At 39.7% G+C, this 19620-nt stretch overlaps 3 protein-coding genes across 5 annotated transcripts in view; 1 reads left to right on the top strand and 2 right to left on the bottom strand.

Annotated features, from left to right (window-relative positions):
• The window catches only part of LOC111264851 (uncharacterized), a 61237-nt gene extending 53193 nt beyond the window's left edge, over nucleotides 1–8044 (bottom strand). The window contains exon 1 of one of the 2 annotated variants that reach the window (XM_022841063.2): nucleotides 6327–8044. The gene's annotated coding sequence lies outside the window, so the exon portion shown is untranslated. The other variant, XM_022841061.2, reaches the window with a different exon arrangement.
• A 4234-nt stretch (nucleotides 8045–12278) lies between these two features.
• Nucleotides 12279–19614, top strand: LOC111264859 (gem-associated protein 7). Of its 2 annotated transcripts, none has more exons than XM_022841087.2 (2): nucleotides 12279–14363; nucleotides 19220–19614. In XM_022841087.2, the coding sequence occupies exons 1-2, from the start codon at nucleotides 14321–14323 to the stop codon at nucleotides 19612–19614; spliced, it is 438 nt and encodes a 145-aa protein (XP_022696822.1). In that variant the 5' UTR covers nucleotides 12279–14320. The 2 variants fall into 2 exon arrangements, with proteins under 2 accessions (XP_022696822.1, XP_086826356.1); XM_086970230.1 differs by lacking the exon at nucleotides 12279–14363 and adding an exon at nucleotides 17843–17983.
• On the bottom strand, nucleotides 14579–17728 carry Xpac (DNA repair protein complementing XP-A cells homolog Xpac). Its single transcript, XM_022841081.2, has 5 exons — nucleotides 17524–17728; nucleotides 16794–16988; nucleotides 16328–16453; nucleotides 15977–16134; nucleotides 14579–15585 (listed from the first exon to the last, which is right to left on the bottom strand). Exons 1-5 carry the CDS (start codon nucleotides 17622–17624, stop codon nucleotides 15434–15436), a joined length of 732 nt encoding a protein of 243 aa, XP_022696816.1. The 5' UTR covers nucleotides 17625–17728; the 3' UTR covers nucleotides 14579–15433.
• Nucleotides 19615–19620: the final 6 nt, after the last annotated feature.

Genomic DNA, 19620 nt, shown 5'->3' with positions numbered 1-19620 from the left:
GAGTGGCCTTGAGGAGGCGCAAAGGGCAAACTATCCGGATTTCGGACCTCCGAAAGGGCAACCATGGACATCCACCCTGCAATCTACTGTTTCTTTAACCCCGTACCGATGTAAAAACAAGCCAACATCCAATGTAATCTCGACAACTACATCATACAGTAGTCGATACAATAGGTCTGGTTTAATACATCCTAAACGATAAGACCACTATCGTTCCGACGCATGAAGCTTTCATGTTAATATTTTTTGAGACCGGCATTCAACCACCGTGAAATCAAGATGTCGATCTCTGCTCCCACATGTGAAGAAAAATACGACAAAGAAAGCGCTCCGAGCCATAATGAAACATAACAAAAATATTCAGTAAAACGAATTGTCTGGAACGGTATTTCAGCAAGACAAAGCAAACGACAAATTTCACGCAAAAACAAAGACCAAGGCCAAAATATAAACATAACGTATCGTCCTCGTCTACGACGTACCAGTCGGTATGATTCTGGTAAAAACAATAATTTTTACCTAGAGAAAAGTATACACACTATTTTTTCTTGATGTAAAGACATTAATAATAAATATTTCAGGATCTGCTTGTTCAGAATCAGGGTCTTTTTCCCTGAGCTTGAAAAACTACAGTCGTTTCATTCTATCTTACTCTACTATTCGCATCCTTCCCCCGTTTTATTTTTCTAGTAGATTTAGGAAAGTCGAGAATCTGCTCAAATTGGAACAGAAATGGAGAAAACGCACAACTACCTGTCCTGTTTTCTAAGGTGAATAAATTGCTACTACCGGAGAACCTTACTGACAATGCTACCAACAACTGTTCTTCTGGAAGAACTGGACACGACGCTAATAACCAATTATCAGCTTCCTCTGAACGTCGCCATCCCTTCCAGCCTTCCTATCTTATCGTTTACATGGTAGGAGATAATTTTAGGCTGCTGCTTCTACAAATGGACGGGATGCGAAAATTGCGATGCCACAGTCCTCTGACAACAACAACAACAATAAAGCCCATTTCGCCCTGCAATACAGACGACAGTGAAGATTATCAACACGAACAGCCCGCGAAAAGAGTGAGTTACTGCAACTGTATAGTAAATCCTTTTTGCCCTCAGAAGCTGCCTGTCTCGTCAAGCCGGTTTCGCCACTGCATCTCAGTTTATTGCAGCGAGATGAACAGGATCTGCATTGGCGCGGCAGTGCAGTGCATGTGGTGACACTGCACATATGCTAGTGGAACGCAACTATACGTCGCCGCCCCAAATGCCTGGTAGGAGCAAAATCATCTTCAACAAGAAGCCCGCGGTCGCCAGACAAACCAACGCCAACAGCAAAAGGAGTAGCAGCCATGTACCGCTCCACAAAGACGACGCCGCGAGCAGCGATTAGTCAATAGAACATTGGTTTAACGGCGGCCGTCATATAGTGCAAAACAACAAATGATCTGCTCTGTGCACTACAGGCGTGTCTTCTAGCTGAGAATAATCTTTCTTCTTGAAAAGTGAATATGCTATGCGCTGCCGATTCCTTCCTCACTTCGTCGGGTTCGATAACCTGTGGAGGTATGTAGGTATTATAGCGCTCATCTGGAAAATGGACAAAGTTTTTTTGATAAGAGAAGAGAGCTAGCAGGCTGCACTGTACAGAGTCCATAAAGCATCAAAACATATCGAGAAACGTTACAATAACGGAGGTCCACATCGTAACGGTTTAACGGTGGCTTTCAAGCAAGACCTTAAATAAATTGGTTGATTAAGCGCAGCTGTACAATTGAGCAGACAATAGTACATCTACAGATAAAGATATTACAATAACTTTGTATTAGAATTTTAGTACTTAATACTGGACAATGTTGGTTTTAATAACAACAGAAATCGATAAAAAATTAGAAACCTGAAAGTTTCTAATTTGATTTTACCACCTTTGGTTAAAGAAAATAGATGTGCTTCTGAGCATTCTTAGAGATATTCCTACTTTGCGTGTCTTATTTTAGAAGTTTCCAATGTCCATGTACACAACTTTTTCAGGCACACGTTTATCACATTCGAAAGGATTTATCTACACAACACTGACTTTCGAATCTCTTCAAATCCGAATAAGCTTTACTGTATAGTAAAGTATATATATATATATATATATATTGGATGATGTAAGGATAATGCGAATCTGCCACCAGACAATTGGTTCTATACTCTACGTAAACGGAAGATTGTTCAGTCCCAAGAAGAAAGGCAATGGGTGAGGCGATCGAAGTTGCCCTTCCTAAACTGAAGTATAACGAAAATCGACTCCCGTTACTATACGCGTTTACTAAACAGTAGCGGAAGACTCATAGCCATTCAGGCGAAATAACCGTTAACTGTTATAGATAGGTAATTACTATGTTGTAGCGACGAAGCTTTGGCCTTTTCGCAGAATGATTGCTTATCGGCAAAAATAGTGTATCCCTTAAACACGAGGCCTTATCATGTATACGGCCTGAAAGAGTTACTTGACGATCGATAACGATTCGACAAAATGGCGCATGGTGACCTAAACTCAGCCTGGATGAAGGTTTCCGTTATGTAAAGGAAACCGACGTCAGATTGAAGAAACGAAATTACATACGGTAGAAATAAAAGATGACCTCTCACGCCCTATCCATTGCAATTAAAATGGAAAACAGATCACGACTTCAACGCGTAAGTGTAAATCGGAGATGAACAAATAGAAATGATGGCTATATCCGACCTAATCTGAAACCGATTTGCTCCATTGAAAGAACTACTCACCACAATCAATGCTTAGAATAATCTTCTTCTACAGGGTTCTCATGTCGGAACCCAGATTTATCCTCGATTATCCTCGAACTCGATTATCCTTTTCCAGATCCAGGCTTGGTTTTTAGTCTATCGCGATACTAGCAAACTATGCATGTGTCAAAAGTTTACTGATCTTTATTGAATTTCGACCATGCAACTACGTAACTGGCGTAAAGCCGAAATTAAATTGTTAGCAAGTCTTCAATAAACAACAGTCTCAGCCGACACCGGATTGATGGCTTTCGTTTCGCAACCCTTGCTCGTGTTTAAGGCGGTTGATAACGCACTCATAAAACTGGACGAGGCAAGAATTTACATAATAAAAAAACATCATTTTGGAACTCGAAGCTATACTTATACGCCTGTTTCAATCAATTATAAATAAATAGCCAGGATGATAAAGTGGGCTGATAACGTGCAAAAACCTCGTCTCGTTCCTGAGCCAGCCAGTGTCTTCTGTCTTACAAACCCCATTCAAGTAGAAGTCCGCCTAGTAATCTCACACAGGGCAAACAACGCTCTAGAGGTGGGATAGAAAGATTTTTTTCGCTGCAATCATCTGCAGTAGGATGTTTATCGGCAAGTGCTGTAAAAATGTCACGGCCAATATAGAAAGTTGTTGTTTTCGATTTGTACAAGCCTTTTATGACTAATTACTCGGATTTTTTAATTCTTAAGTTAAACTTACTTCCATTTCATTTTCACCCGTTTATCATTGATCGTAAAAAAGATTGTTATATCGATGCGCTACTCGGTGAAAGCAATAGAAGGCCAATCAGTATTATTCGTTATGACAAAACAATCCAAACTATTTATCCCGAATAGAACACCAAGTGTCACACTGGCTAACATTCATTTCCACACGAGATAGTACACAACAGAACACCTTTAGTGTCTATCTCGTGCTGCTAACCTTTGTCGGGTGGATTTAAGTCGAGCAAAAACGCTGCTTTTCTTATAATTTTGTGTTACCATTCCACTTATACCATTCCACAAATAAGCACACAGTACGACCTACAACGGATAATCGCGATCTACGCGAAAGCGAGCCTTAATAGCCTTAGTCGACAAATGCCAAACTGCACCCTACGAGATCTTGCTTCTAGAATGTAGAGTAGCGTCAATCGTGGTTATGGCAGTAGCCGAAGTGGATTCTGTTCGCGTGTGCAGTCAGTACAGCTCTAGAAGGGAAAATATTTTCCATTAGCTGGTCCTTCTCTGATAAGGACGGAAGAAAAACGGAAGTCAGCGCAGCAATGATTGAAACTAAATTCTGACATGTTCGAGGACAACACGAGGGAGCTGAAGGGGACAAACCGAAGATGTCGCGCAGCCATGTCGTCGTGGCCCTAGTTACACTGTGCTTAATATGAACATATATATACGTGCGCCTACGTGCATATGTATGGCACGAGCAAGCACAGCGAACAATTGTTAAATCGCTCCTGTACCTCCATCGTTACGTGTGCAAGTCAGAACTGAGATAATTGTCAGAAAAATTAATGCATTAGGTTGTATTGAACAGATATTTATTTCAGTGCCAGTTGAACGCGGAAACTGAATGCGATTTGATAATGAACGACAGTTTGTCGCTTAAAATTTTACTTCTAATTAAATGCCGACTTCGATGGGGTGTAACGCTTAGAGACAAAATCCAATATCGAACTCATCCATGTGATATGCAAAGCGATCCTAAAGTTTGACACGTTATATATATGCTATATATACAAGTGTAGAGCACTTCTGACAGTATCATCGACAAGTTAGCAAGGACTGTTGGCTTCTGTATACGATTTCGAACAGGCGTTTTCCGTCCCTGCGGCACCCAACTAGAATACAATAATGTGTGCGGGCATCATCATGCAGGGTAACGCAAATGATAACGGCAAGTACAAAATATTCATCACAGTAATCTGGCCTTTTGGCCCTCTAGATGGCTGCCCTAGTCCGAGCCAACCGCCTCACACGGTCGACCGACGTCGCATTGCGTTCATCCTCCTCCGATGTCCTACTTGAACAAAGGCTCCGTTAGTTTATATTCGAGCCGCCCTCACATCTTCATTAAATTTTTTTTTATTTTTAGTTTTTTTTAGAATTTAGTTATTTGTCCATGTAGTCAGCCTAGTAAAGCTTTGTAGACAGTTGTGCCGAACACTATATAGAGCGATGAAATCTATGTTTGAATGACGACTACTTGAAATGCCGACACACTACTACCACTACAGGATATAATTTTTCTCGTATCAAAAATATTCACCATACAGCTTCAACGATGTATGTCCGCAATGCAGTGGTAAATTGAACAGCATTTTGGCTTATTTAGTATCCATGGATCTTAGGCAACAGTGAGAAGCGCGCCCTCCAAGTACGAATTTAGCTGAAATAATAGCTTATGCTAATGACTCCTCTTACACTTACCCTTACTATGCTGAAACAGAGGTCGACCTAGTTGGATTGTGTTGCCTTTCTTTATGATTGTTGGTGCCTTCCAAGCTGCGTGTCACAATGTGTTGTCGCGTATCTCTATCGCAGTGGAAGCTCAAATTTGTCTCGTTTAAACTGTCTAATTTGCTTCGCTAAACTCACAGTCACCGTCTAGCACTACTTTCAACAACGACGTCCTTGCTCCCTTCTCGTTCTGTCTACCTGTTTCAGCTCTCAGATCCGCCGCGAACCAACCAAATTCTAGCGGTAGTTCCTCATAGTGACATCACGAAAACACGAAAGACGCCAATGAACTTTCTAACCTTTATAACAACATTTAAAATTTTATTCATATCGTTCCACAGCTCCGCGAATAAATTTCTGCAAGGCACCCGCCGGTGACTAACACTAAGCGCAATTTGTACTCATAAGCACGGCGTCAACTTTGTGTGTTTGACTTTTGCGGGAGAGGAATTGTCGACCGCTCAGTCCGGTTGCTTAACTGGCACCGTCTTTATTATTAGATTTGAATTTATCGAGATTTTAGTTCTGCTTCAAGCAACTGCATTTGGATGTTTCGCTGTAGACTCGCCATAGCCAATTAGAACAAGAAGAGTAGCAACAGTGACTTGCTAACAACTCTAAAAAAACAAAGCTGCGCACTATGCATCTTACTGGCCCGAACGTTATCAACGGAAGGGATAATTGGGCATCTCAGTGAACAGGCGTATATACGCCGACCCCATTGCCCTACCGCGTCTTCCTCCTCTAGCAACGTCCAGCTGACGGTCGAGCAGTAGGCAGCTTCTATGTAGTACTATCTCTACGACGACAAGATACCTTCCAGCCAGTGGAGGCAACGACAGCGGTTCTTGGACGTTCACCACTTGGGTTCTATGCTTCTTTCGTCAGCGGTTTCTACGCGCAAATCCACATATTCACCACAGTCACGTCCTATTCTTTGTTTTACCACCAACGGTCGTAGCATGCTTACTTGTTTCGCTTAGCGACGCTTGCTACCTAAGCTCAGCTCAACTAACTTTAACTAACTTGTTTGTTGTCAAATAAACCAGTTTTGCTTTCAAATGTCCACTATACCTGTATCTCAGTTCTTTTTTTTCATTTGTTTCTCTATTTTGTCCTCTCGCGATCGCTTCCCACAGCACCGTGACTGCGAGGCCTGTCGACATTGGATCATTACGGATGCTAGTCAGTCAGTAGTCGCCGCTTGGTCGACGCTTTGCCAACGTTGAAACGCGGCGACAACGTGTTGAATGCGAACACTGGCGCAGACGCTATTGCTACAGCGACTCGAACAGTCTTTATCCTTCTCCTGTTTTTTCTCTTCGATGCAACATTAACGTGTTGTTAACATCGTTGACAACGGTGGCGCCAGCGTTGGAATTGTGTCGAGCTAAGTACAGCAGCGCCGTTCCGCGTCGGACGAGTTCGTGGGCCAGCCAAAAAGTGACCGGGCAAAATCAACCAAATGGGGAGTAGCGAGTAATCATACACTCACTGGTTGCTAGTGATATGCTGTCGACGCTCTCCACAGGTTCGCGTAGAGGGGCGCGCATACGACGGCACACTCGAAAGATAAATCCACATATGGGCACTACACAGTCGATCTCTAGCGTTTCTACTCCGCTATCCTCGTTGCCAATCCACTTCTTTAGTCTTTTTTTTTATGTTACGCTATCCCCTTTCGATTCAGCGTCGCGCCGCGCTTCACTCGTCTTATGCAATATATCTCTTTCTATAGCACAGTGCTTCAATTCACACTTGTTGTTGTACTTGTTTAGTACGTATTGCTGATGAGCAGTCCATGTTTTACTATGTCGTGTTCTCATTTGATTCCAAACGGTCACTCGGAAGCGGTAGCAATCTGATCTTCTTCATGCTGAGAACTCGACGTCTCAAACTACTCTGTTCTTTGAGATAAACTTCAACACTATGCAAGATCGAAGCGACAAACTACTTTATCGTAATGGAGCTAGCTCTACATTAAAAGCGCGGTTTCACTATTGGCGAACGATTCGGTTCGACACACAAGTTCGCGGCTCCGAACGCACAAAATTTGTTAGACTCGTTATCGTTCACCTTGTTCTCGTTAAAGCTGTTGTCATTAGAGTAGTTCTAATATTGTTGCTGTTGTATTTTCTATTTGTGTTATACGCTTGTCGATTTAGCTGTCGTCGGCTTCCTCTTGGACGGTTCTGTCGCCCTGGTAGTTTTTAGCGGGCCGCTGCCCTTGTCGTTTGTCGCTTGCCCGTTCGTCCGACGACTTAGCGACACAGTTGCCGTTGTCGCCGCCGCCGCTTGTGGTCGCTGTCCTCCTTTAATGAACGGATGACGTTCCGCTGACCTGTGCTGAAGTATTTGTAAGCTAGTGAACTATGCTTGCTTTTGGCTGGGAGTTTCTTGTGACGACAGCAACTGTAGGAGTCAGTAAAAGCGCAACGATGTCGATAAAACTAGTTGCCGCATTGTTATTATAATTACGATACTAGTACAGTACCAATCGTTCTAGTAAGTGTAGGCCACGGACAAAGCAGCATACCGTAGTTATCCGGCAGCTTTCGCGGATCTTTTTTTTCCGGCCAGGCTACAGTAGAACTGCCTCTTTTTGGCTTCGCTTTCTGCGTCCCTCAGTTATTACGAACAGCAGCGAAACGTATTTTCTTGACATTCACCATCTGCCGTCGCTTCGTTCCGTTCATCGTTGGCCCCTTCTTCCAATCGGCGACACCGATCCGGCTGCTGGTTGTGAGCGCCGCACAGCAGCTCGCTATTCGGCGGCGTATTAAGGTCGTGTGTGAGGAATCTTCCTATCGGCTGCCCTTCCCACTCTCCTCTGAGTAAACCATAACAACAACGATGGCGCGCTGGTGCTCACGGTAGGGGTGATGGTGGCGCTGAAGGCTGCGCGGCAGCGCCGTAGAAAGTGCATTGATTCAATGGACATAGCAGTTAGATAAGTGCTCGTAGAGCACATAGCGGTCAGAATAAGTATAGGAATAATAGTGATCGTTGGATATTGGATAGGTCGCCCATTGCTGCAGGTCGACGGCATGATGTAGGCGGACAATTTGACTCTGGTCGCCGGTGGTAGTCGCTGTATGGACCAACAAAAGCACAGTACAAGGCTCTGAAGCTGGTTGCTGACGGTGGTACCTTTAGAAAACAGAACGCCACAGCACTGGTGATGCCGTAGGCGGCAGAAACTACGGCGCCACCTAGCGGATGCCATGGAAGCCGCCGCGTCATTCGCGTTCAATTTTCGTCGATGTAGATGGAGCAGTCGATCGCGCACCGGTTAAAGCACTAACTGTGTGTAATGATATGTGTGGTGATAAAAATTTTTGACTAAATTAAGCACTATTGAGTTGTATATTGACTTGAACCAAAAAAGAAACAGATATATGAAATCCAAATAGTGAATAATCAATATATATTTCCCCGCAAAAAGAAGATTACTATTTTAGGATAACAGTTATTTCAAATTGCAATAAAAATCTCGAGTCTGTTGAAGACTGTCTGTGTCAACTATTAAAAATCGCATCTAAATAGGCAAATTGTTTTTTTGTAAACGTCGCAAGGTGATCAGACGTCCGTTAAGTTGATTGTGAGTCATGCGTATCTACGCATTTTCTGCTATCAGCAAGTTATCTCGAATCAATATTGAAGGTTATCAGTGCAGGAAGTGTTTTCAATTGCTCCGCCAGCGTCCTCACCAGGACTTAAAAATTAGCCTGAAAACGTGTTAAGAACTCGACACAATATATCGTTTATGTGAGAGAGCATAACCCAACACGACAATAAATTTTTCTTTCTTAGCAGAACAAAGAAACACGAGGTTGATTTCGTCTGCGGCCATCTCAAACTGCTTAATTTTTTTTATTAATCTGGGAGTTATTTCATCACCCAAGGCCCTAGCAATTCTACAGATTGAGATGTCGGCTTCACCGAATCGCAATTACATTTATATTTCTGTGTATGGTAATTTGCAGGGTTTAATAGTAGTAACTTATCACTTTAATGTGATGTTGTTATATGGAGATCATATTCCATGTCATTTACACGTCATCCTCCATTTGCTATATTCGCTGTGATCGCATTCTGCCAACTAACAGAAATCTATAACAAGATCCGCAAATTGATGACCGTCGAGCATGCTCCTTCCTCTCTCTGGGAAAGCTCCGGTTGGTCACTTCTAGTTAAACTAACCAGAACTTAGGTTAGAATGATCTTACAATGAGTAATATATTCCGGTCGGATGTTTTTTTTTTTCTTTATGCTCCTCATGATGGAAACAACACCCATGTCGGAAAGCAATTTCCTCATTGAATACTGCGCTTGTTCATATACGGCAACTTACTTTAAAGAAGCGAATTCGGTACGAATTCGATTTGGTAGTAGATTCAACTGGTTTTGTGTTTTATTATCGAAGTAAAAAGAGACTGTCTAGAGTCCGGAAAAGGCTTTCAATTCGGCATATCCGTTGAGGTCGTACCAATATACAAAATGGTTGTATAAGTTGACAGCTATGGCTACGAAACGGGGCTATCGAGTCTACATCTTGTTAGTGTCTATCTCACTCAGACTTCCTGACGGTGACAGCTGCGTAATGTGGTTTACATTTAGCTTAATCATAATTTCTTAGTGACCTTTTCGTTTAGGTTACCAGATGCATATAGTTTAAAGCTATGAAGCTGCATGAATACCGTTCTGAAATTAATGTTGGAGTTTGTCATTTAACACATAGGGTTCTTGACTCATGTGCGCACATTGAGAACAAAAAATCTATCTTTAGTAGATGTCGATAGATGCTGTTATCATACACGACCGCATAATATTATTATTGTGACTATCCTCGCTACTGAAAAAAAATATCTAGCATTATCTGTACGAAATGCAGAATTACATTAACCTAGCGTTGGTTTACAAATACTGCACGGGCTTACCTTTCGGTGTCCAGTTGGTGAAATCAATTATTTTTCAAACTGAAATCCTAGTCGCAAGCAAACCTGTCACGTTTAAAACCAGCCAATTTTTAACAACGGAAAAAATCATCTATTCTCTGGTCCTTATTTTTAGTTTTGAAATTTAATTGACCTCTCAGAAGATTCTCTAAACCTTCCATGTTACAAACAAAACTCCAAACATCCTAATTACAAACAGAAAAACAATAAGAATTAACCTACTTGCGCAGTTCATTTAGCTTTAACTTACTCTCCCTCACATTAGCTCTTCTTCTACGTAAATATCTGCTTGAAAGTCACCGGTGTAATTAACGTATCTATCAAAGCCAAGAGCAAACGTGAGGCACTGCGTGCAAGGTAAAATCCTAGTATCACACGCTGGTATTGAACGACTGCAGAAAAACAAATCTAGCTTCGTTTAGATATGAATAAATAAATACTCAGATGATTGCAATGAAGGGCGGTGCAAAACAGCTAATTATTATGTTAGAGGATGTGGCATATTGTTAGCACCATTCACCATCTCACAGCTGGTTATAATTTCGATTTGTACTAGCTGATACGATTTAATCAAAAAGTTGATGCTTCCTATGAATTTCGAAGGTGATACATTGCACTATCTTTTAATGGAGACGCATTTATCAAATGGATAGGCTAGCTTCCTTGCCTAACGGAGAGGGTATCGGCAATGTTTCCCCGAACACTATGCCCTTTCCTAGCAAGTTGCACAAGTGAGATGCCGGAGAATGTACGCGTATACAGTCCAACAGGTTGTTGAATTTAGGTAATAATGTTACAACGACTACCTGTAAGAGATAAGCCACATAGGAGTTATCCTTAAAATCATTTAAAACGAGTGACAATTTTTCTAATTCCAAGCATCCGCCTAATTTCATAGCAATTATGCTCCCAATGAATAATTGCGATGTAATAGCTCGTAATTGACAAGGATTCCATTTTGATGGTCTTAAACATAGCAAAATAGCTTCAAAAAAAGGCAAATCCAAAATTGACACACGTACTGTGTGGTACACTTACAGAAAACTGATCTCTGTCATTTTGCAATGATAAACCAACTATTTACGATTAGTGTATTGGAAACTGGAAGGAGGCTGAGCCTGTGGTCGGTTTAATAGGCTTTTTCGGAATTTATGTACACCGTTATAACACACAGGCATATACCTTTGATAGAAATTACGCCCGACTATTCAACGGCAAATGCAGTTCACATAACAACAGCCAACGGATTCGTGCATGCATAAATTTCTGGCGAGGCTATTCTGCTAAGAGTGTCTAATAGAGTGGCTAATATAGCATGGAGGATGACACACTTGAAGCATAGCCGAAATCTAAATGTTTACAGCCTTTGGAGCTGCTGTTATTTTAAACAAATGTAGATATTACCGAGAGATTCCTACAAAAACAACACTTCTCCAATAATTTCTCTGCTCAATGTTGATCTTAGGATGAATTCACTTTAAGCAGTCAAATTATCTGAGAATGAACAGGCTAGACTTCGTAGAAAGCTTCCCTTTTGCTGTTTGAATGTAATGTCATAAAAAAATAAAGATAAAGAAGAAGCGCTTTTCTTAGCATTGACGATTCCAAATGGTTAAATAAACTAGATCGTGTTTTTGCACTCGGATAGTTAAGCTTTCAAATATGTTGTGTTATTGTCTTTACTACATTAGACCTTCTCGCAGTCGAAGCTTAAAAATATGACTGCTACCCCAGAGGATCTGTCTTAATAGCACAGAAATTGCTTCCGCTTTCTAAATGCAATTCAGAAAGCATATTAATCATTGAGGAATTTAACTTTGTTGCAAAGCGGTATGTAAAAGATAGTGCTTCAAATTGCAAACGCCTAGAACGCACGTAACCGAACGTAAATTAACTTACTAGACCATTGAATTGGGAAATGAGTTCGACAAACCATCAGCTTCAAACTATCTACGTCATTTTATATTTTTTTTTTTATTAATTTATATTCAAAAAATAAAACTTGCTAATTGATCATTTAGTTCAATCAATAAAAACTTAAAATAAAAGTAGTACGCTATAGTGTACACAACCGACTCATATTTACAATCATCTGTGAATTCAGTTTTATTAAAGCATAATTTAATTGTTGTCACAACTGTTTTAATAATAAAACCAACAAATATACAGGTTGTAGTAAAATTGCTTAGAGATATCATGGTATTATCTAGAGCGACTAAGAAATTCAGTATGTTATAGTGGCATTTCACTTTTTAAGCTAAATTAGAAGGATAACGTGGCGGCAGTGTTCCATTCTGTCTGTGGGTCATGCTTCCGCTCGCGTTTTTCTTTTTTACCAGCTGGATCTGAAGCACTTCTGGAGTGCTTCGCTGCATGTCCCATAGCCGAAAAATGGCACTTGAAAAACAAAGGTTCTGCCGACATGTACGATATTCCATTCACTATCAGGATGTATATAACATATGACGATCACTCACTGAGAATTTACTTAACGCCATATTGACTCTTCGTCTGGAAAATACGCTTCATTAATCTACCATTGCCCTGGTCCTAAATAGTGTTTAAAAAATTTTAGAGCTGTTTTAAACAAACATAAAAGTAAGTTTTCATTTCTACGAAGACTTGTCGTCGTCTTTGTGTAAGAGAGAAATTACGGCAGGACATGTTTTGGATCCTTACTGAATGTGGGTACCCGACTTCAGGCGTTCATACGGCCTTGCTGACTTTTTACGTTAGCAAGACCGTTAGCAGAGACAAAAATGTTTTTTTTCCTTAATCTAAGACTCAACACGTCGCTGTAATGCATGGTGGCCTGAAGTGGTTTTGTTCTTGAATAACTATTTAACTAACACACATCATGTTGCTTTAAGCTTTAGTCGTAGTTTTACTTCTGGAAAACAGTACAGCACTAAATAAAAACATTTTATTACTCTTCTTGTAAACAATTATATCGAAAACATATTTTCAGTTGCGTGCTTTGTCCCAATTGCAGCGATTGAACACTGCTGCTCGAAATAAGCTTTAAAGCGATTTCATATGAACTCATGTTACACTTTAATTCAAAACACATCTTATTAGTGACGCTGGTGCAACAAGTAACTCAAACTGTTGCATCCGTATCTAAAATATTTAACATTCAATGGTTCAAGTTGCACAGACTTGATAGAATCATATACAAAAAATGTATAAATAGTCAAGAAAGAAAAAAAATAGTAGTATTAATAGCCTTGGAAGAAACCTTTTTGAGCAATGTAGTTTCAGCATTAATAACAAGAGAAACAAGGCGAAGCCTTTCACGTAGAACTTCACACAGTCTAGGTACAGGGTTACACTCAGTTATCAGGATTCTGAAGCCTGACTAGTTTCGATGTTTCAATATTACAGAACAATTTTTCCATGGCGCATTTCCTAGAAATTAAGGGTGTATATTTAAAAACAAGTGGTTGAACATGAGTTGAAAGTACAATTTCAGGTTATTCCAATAATGCAAAATATTGCTTTCAACAGCCCGTATTTAGTTAAATTTTGCTATTCAACGCGAGCGTAATATACTTACAGACGATCATCGATTTTCCACTAGGTAGCAAGTTTCCCTTACGTCATGACAAATTAGTAGCAAATTCCCGTTTATCCCATACGAGTTTCACACAAAGATACCAATAGCCAATAGCAAATGCTTTGTTTTTATACAATGGTCACCCGCTAATTCGACAGGTTCCGCTTTCCAGGTTCGCTTCACTTGTGCACACTTTGGAGTTGTGTCCCGATAGATACTATTAAGCAATTACGGCTATTTGTGATTCTAAACTTCGAATAAAAATAGGTATTTGTTTGTACATAAGCGGACACTTCTCATCTTTGAAGTGCCACATTTTCATGTTCTAGTGTGTAGCGTCAAGCATTTACTAGTGTGCGACCATTCAAGGCAAAAAGCACTGCTCTAACGGTTGGTTTCTACAGATTGAACTTCCAGTCTCAATGTCACGAACGAGAGCTCCTTGAAGCCACCCACGGAGGCCACACTGCTATAAACTGCTTTCGCTAGAAAGAGTTCAAAGATAGACTCCGAAGAACCGTTGCCAGGAAATTCTTTGTTGAGTGGAAGTTACCATGCCTGTACTCGGATCGTCTAAAAATTCAGCACAATTCTCTGGTAAAAGGTGTTACCAGTAGTAACTATAGGTTGCAAGTTTAGTGTTAAATTTGGCAACGCAAGTATTTACCTAACTAAGTAGGTCTTGTATATCAGACAGAAACGGCTAAGTGAGTTCTTCTTCTTTATTTTTGTGCATTATATTTCGTATGGATATTTAGGAAAACACATACACCTAATAAACGGATCCAGAGGAATTAAAAAAGTTAACTTGATTCACATAAGCTAACTCCAAAAAAATGTTTATTTCACATGTTCTTTGCTAAATTAAACCCGTAGACTGTGCTAGTCCCAGTATACCGAAAATATTCACAGAATTTTCTTATGAATAATTTTTTATCGGACAATTGGTAACTTTTTCTAGAAAATCTGCTAGCTTGAAACAGTATTTATTGAGGTAAAATTGTCTAATTCCGTTCGTAATAGTGATTTCTTTAAATAAATATTTTTAATTTATTTTTAGACAATTAATTTGTAAGAGTTTAGCACATAAAAATATAGCAACATAGCTATTTACTAAAGAGTACTGATTCAAATCATAATGAGTTTGATTAATATTTGCATGTTTTTTTAACATTCTTACATGCGTTTTACTACACCGCTTTTTTTACTTACATTACGATAAGGTAATGCGATTTTTCTCTGCAGTATATTAAAGAAAAACACTAACTACCTATAGCCAAAACTATTACACATATAACTGACTATATATTTTTGTAACACAATAAAATGTTATAAATTAATATTTGCTAAGACTATTTAAAGTCTATTAAAGTTATAAATAAGACTGAGCTTATAAAAAAAAAGTGTTTCCTTCTTTAGCCGGCTATCAAGAAATTATTTGCTGCCGTTAATACAGTCATTCATCTCAGACATTTCTAACGTTTCAATATTAGATTCGACTGGAAAAAGGGAGACAGTCCTAGGAAATTTAGGTTAAGTAAAGGAAGTTTTCATGCAGAAACACTGATTGCTTTTTTGATTTTTAGTTTTGTTGGGTAATCAAAATATAACTACGATCGAATCATGGTAGTCACATAAATCTTAATGGATAATAATGACATCGTCAGTTACATCTTTTCGTAACTGAGACGATGTCCGCAAGAAGTACATTCTTTGAAATATCCATCCTCTAGATCGGGGTCCGCCTGCTCCGTTCCGTAAGTGTGTTCATGACTTGTTGGAGGTTGATAGGATTGTGCTCTCATTTCACGTCGCATATCTGAAGCACAGACAGAAAGATCGAAATAAATATTATCATTTGTAGTGGATATTGCATCTTTGAATAAATAAATATTCTTTCCGACTTTCGTCTCATTAGTCTGTTTTTTTCCGACGTCTCATTGTTTGATTACAACGGAAGATAGCGCTACCTATTTCTGCAATACTCGAGATATTGCTGTAATAAAGCTAATTCTAACCTCAGAGGTAGTTTTTCTGAAACTAAAATCTACCGAGGCTATACCTGGGTTAATATCAGTTCAACAAATTAAAATGTCTTCATCAAAGTCTGGATCGGTTTTTACCACACCGTTGATATTTTTTGACAGACTCGATACTGCATGGCCACTAAGGTGTCACATTTTAAATGAACAGCATGTGCGAAAGTTCACCTTTAATCTTCTTTTCAAATCCTGCTTTTCTTCGTTTGTTAGCGTCTTGCCTACGTTTATTACGTTCCTTTTCAAGGGTTTCTAGACTTCCCCACACGAGAAGGGCCCGTTCCTCCAGTTGGCTAAACAAATAGAGTTTCATAGGGGCACCGTGTTCTCTGTAATATATCAAGGTTATTCACAATGGATTTAATACGTACCATATAGGTAGGCAATGAGCTGTTTGGAACTAATTTATAAACGAAGCTCAAGTATAATAACAGAACTTGTGAATGCCTAATATGATAAAACAAGGTCACAAAACATGTTCTACTTATTTATATATACACACATCAGAGATCTGTCGCCTACCTGTGTGGGTTTGGTTTGGAGAGGAATGGCAATGGAGGAGGACGTGAATCAATATCGCAGTCTTTTAGTTTGAAGAGCGTCTTCGCTTCTGTACGAGGCACGAACCTATAGCGTTCACTGGATTTCCTGAGTTTGTGATGTGTGAGTTTATGTGTATTAAGCATATGCATAAGAATGCGTTTTCGAAATATTCCTGCCAGGGGTATTTGAGCTCATAGAACATAGAAAACTAATTATGACGAGACGCGCTTTTTTGAAAAAATTGTTATAGTCTTTATTCATCAGAAACGGAAGCGACTTTTTTTCAATGCAAATCGGTCTTTCACAAGGCTGATGAGTTTTAATTACTGTGTCATGTGGCATATGACAACCATGTATCCCATCCAGATACCCTAAAAGTGATGATTTTTACTATTTGCATTGACAAAACAAAATGGTAAACGGTTGAACATATAACAAAACTTACCTGCACTCATCACAAACGTTCAAGTTAAACTTTACCCGTGCTACAGACTCGAGAAACATTTTATTGCACTCGATGCAATGAACTAGATCTTCAGGTGTTTCCTTAAATTTCTTTGGCACAACGTCCTCACCATTATGAAAAAACCCATTGCCGAGTTTGGAGCTGCCTGCTCGTTGTTCCACCCGTACAGTTGACCTAAAACAGAATTCAATTTCATAACTTATAGATAGTCCATAACTTTCGCTGTAAATAATTGATAATAATTAAAGAGTTCTCATGAGAACAATGTGTAAAATTTTAATGTGCTTATAGAAGGTTCACATTCATACAGTGATGAGTTATTTCTTACCATTATGAATGTTATTATGCTTTCAATATTAGCAGCCCGCTAAGTGCATCACGTACAGCGGGTCGCATAATTCAATGGGTGAAATCGGAACCTGCAGATATTACCCACTTCAGTAAATCTTTATTTCTTTAATGAATCTGACTTCGCTCACTGTCTCACTCCAGATTTGACCAGATTGATGAGGCCAAAAAAATTAGCATTTGCCCGCCGCAGTGAGTTTCGGCTTTGATCAACTATCGTCTGAACACGGTCAGACAAAACAACTGCCTACAAATCGATAGCGCTCGCGGTAACTCGACCAATACACCTAGAAGTTTATATTACCGTGACTTTGCTGCTACAAGTTTTGCGTTTTACGCTACCAGTCTCTTATGTACTTACTGTATTAGTTGGGCTGTTCTGGTAACATTTCGTCGAGCTAGAGCTTTTAGGCGTTTTTCTTCGATCAGTTTTTGCTGTTCGATTGGCAACCTATCCATCATGGTAATAGGATATAGTATTCAGGTGCGAACCTCACATGAACGTCAGGTCAGACATTCCATAATGGGACACGGCACATACACTTCACTCACTTCATAGATCTATCTCACTTTGCCGCTAGAAAACAGTAGGCTTTCAAAGTATATTATTTGTTGACATATTTAAAAATTCGCGCGCATGGCATCCTTGCAGACTGTGACGAATTTCGCTCAGCTCTATTCCCGCATGGTGTTGACGTCTAAACTCCGGTCCTTGGCAGTCGAAAGATCGAGGTTCTTACAATTCCAATTGGATAGAAATTTAAGTGAATTTTCAAATGTTGTTCGTTGAGTGCTAGTTTTCAACGCTACAAAATTTAATGGTGAGCAAAATGGGAACGTCTCGATCGTGGACTTCGACCGTCGAAATTTATGCTTTTCTACCCCTCAACATCATTTTTTTTAAATTTATATATTATTAGTGTTCACATATTTCAGTGTATAACGAAATTACGTCAAATTAAACATATCTAGAGATCAACAAAATATAAATCCCCTAATTAAACCAAAGTGGATAATTCAGGATAACGTCTGAAAGCACAAAATAGGCAAATGAGATAAAAAGTGAATTGTTTCAACAACACGTCTCGCTGAAGGGCGAATGCTCCATTAGAAAATTGGTACTGATATCTGCGTGGAATAGTTTAGGCTAGCCTTGTTTTATTTGCGTAGAAGCATATATTGCCTACATAACAGATATGCATACTGTGCGATTAATAAAAAAAGGTTTACGCTTTACAAATAAAACATACGGTGTTGTTGGATATTGCTGTCTGATTGTTGAATGGCTCACGCAAATCATTGTTGACAACTTCCTGGTTATCGTGAACACACACTGAGGATTTATGCTATGAAGCATAATAAATGTGTATGTAGAAAAGTTCGAGTTGATTAACACCATGCAAAAAAGTAGGTCAGTGACATAGAGGATGCTAGCAAAATAAGAAATATTTTTAGAATTACCTGTATGAATTCTTCTGATAGGCTCCTATCTCGTATATGGGCAGAAGCCAGCGTGCATGTGGTATTTATGTTGTGTATTTTGGCAACCAATACTTTGCGTCCGGAAACGAGGCGCCCCAAAATGCGCACTAATCAAGTTTAAAAAGAAAATTCTATTGTGTCCTTTAAAGCTGTTTTCATTTCTGTTGAGTACGTTGAAAATTTGTCCGGCAATCTTCTTAACATATGCTCTGAGAATTCGTGTTTTAAGACAGAAGTACGTAATTGGACGAATGGTATATCGCATTGTACTATTTCAAATAAGTTAAAGACGGTGCTATACAAAGTGTGCGTTTCGGAGTTAATCGTTCGTTCTTTATCGTATGCTATCTGATAAACTGTACTCCCCGTGCAATTTTTTTCAATTCTGCTTTTTTTTTTTATTCAAATTTGTCTTTAGAGGCGTAAAATTGTCGATTTTGTGTAGTTTCATTTACAAACATAATTTATAACCATCTTTTACTAAAAATTTCCATCGGCATATCGCGTATTGACGATGTCGTATTCATGGATATTTCGGTTTTTCTTTACCGTATATTACACGCCCATCCTTGCAGATCTTGGGATGAGCGATTCGGCTAAGGTGCTGGCGCGATCTCGTTTACGAGCTCATTTTCTCCGCACGTTGAGTTCGCTAGCTAGCGAGGCCTGCCCCTGTTCCGTTCGTATGGTGGACGGTCCACCTGTGACAGGCGTGCTTCGTGCCGCAGACCTTGGTCTCGAGCATCTCGGCGTGTCGCAATTAGCTACTCCAATCGGCACACTCACCAACGCTATTCTGCGTACATGTGATATCATTTCCATCACGTTTCATATCGACCAGCTCTCAACGGACGCTCAGAAGATTGCAGATCGAGAGGACTACGACGACAACGAGAGAGAACGACAGCCGCAGAGCACAAGTAGAAACTTAAGAAACCAATCCAAGGGCACAAGTCTCGAAGACGTTTAGACTGGA

The sequence above is a fragment of the Varroa jacobsoni genome, unplaced genomic scaffold (assembly GCF_002532875.2).
Source record: "Varroa jacobsoni isolate VJ856 unplaced genomic scaffold, vjacob_1.0 scaffold_905, whole genome shotgun sequence".
NCBI lineage: Eukaryota > Metazoa > Arthropoda > Arachnida > Mesostigmata > Varroidae > Varroa > Varroa jacobsoni.
Note: the sequence above shows the minus strand (reverse complement) of the source record. Positions and strands in the feature narration are given on the sequence as shown.

What these genes read in the sequence shown, in the direction of transcription:
- Xpac (XM_022841081.2), bottom strand. Translation starts at nt 17,624, where the DNA reads ATGATGGATAGGTTGCCAATCGAACAGCAAAAACTGATCGAAGAAAAA. An exon ending in AGAACAGCCCAACTAATACA is followed by an intron (nt 16,989 to 17,523) that starts GTAAGTACATAA and finishes ATTCTGTTTTAG; the next exon opens with GTCAACTGTACGGGTGGAAC. An exon ending in TCCAAACCAAACCCACACAG is followed by an intron (nt 16,135 to 16,327) that starts GTAGGCGACAGA and finishes GATATATTACAG; the next exon opens with AGAACACGGTGCCCCTATGA.
- LOC111264859 (XM_022841087.2), top strand. Translation starts at nt 14,321, where the DNA reads ATGCCTGTACTCGGATCGTCTAAAAATTCAGCACAATTCTCTG. An exon ending in AAATTCAGCACAATTCTCTG is followed by an intron (nt 14,364 to 19,219) that starts GTAAAAGGTGTT and finishes CCATCCTTGCAG; the next exon opens with ATCTTGGGATGAGCGATTCG.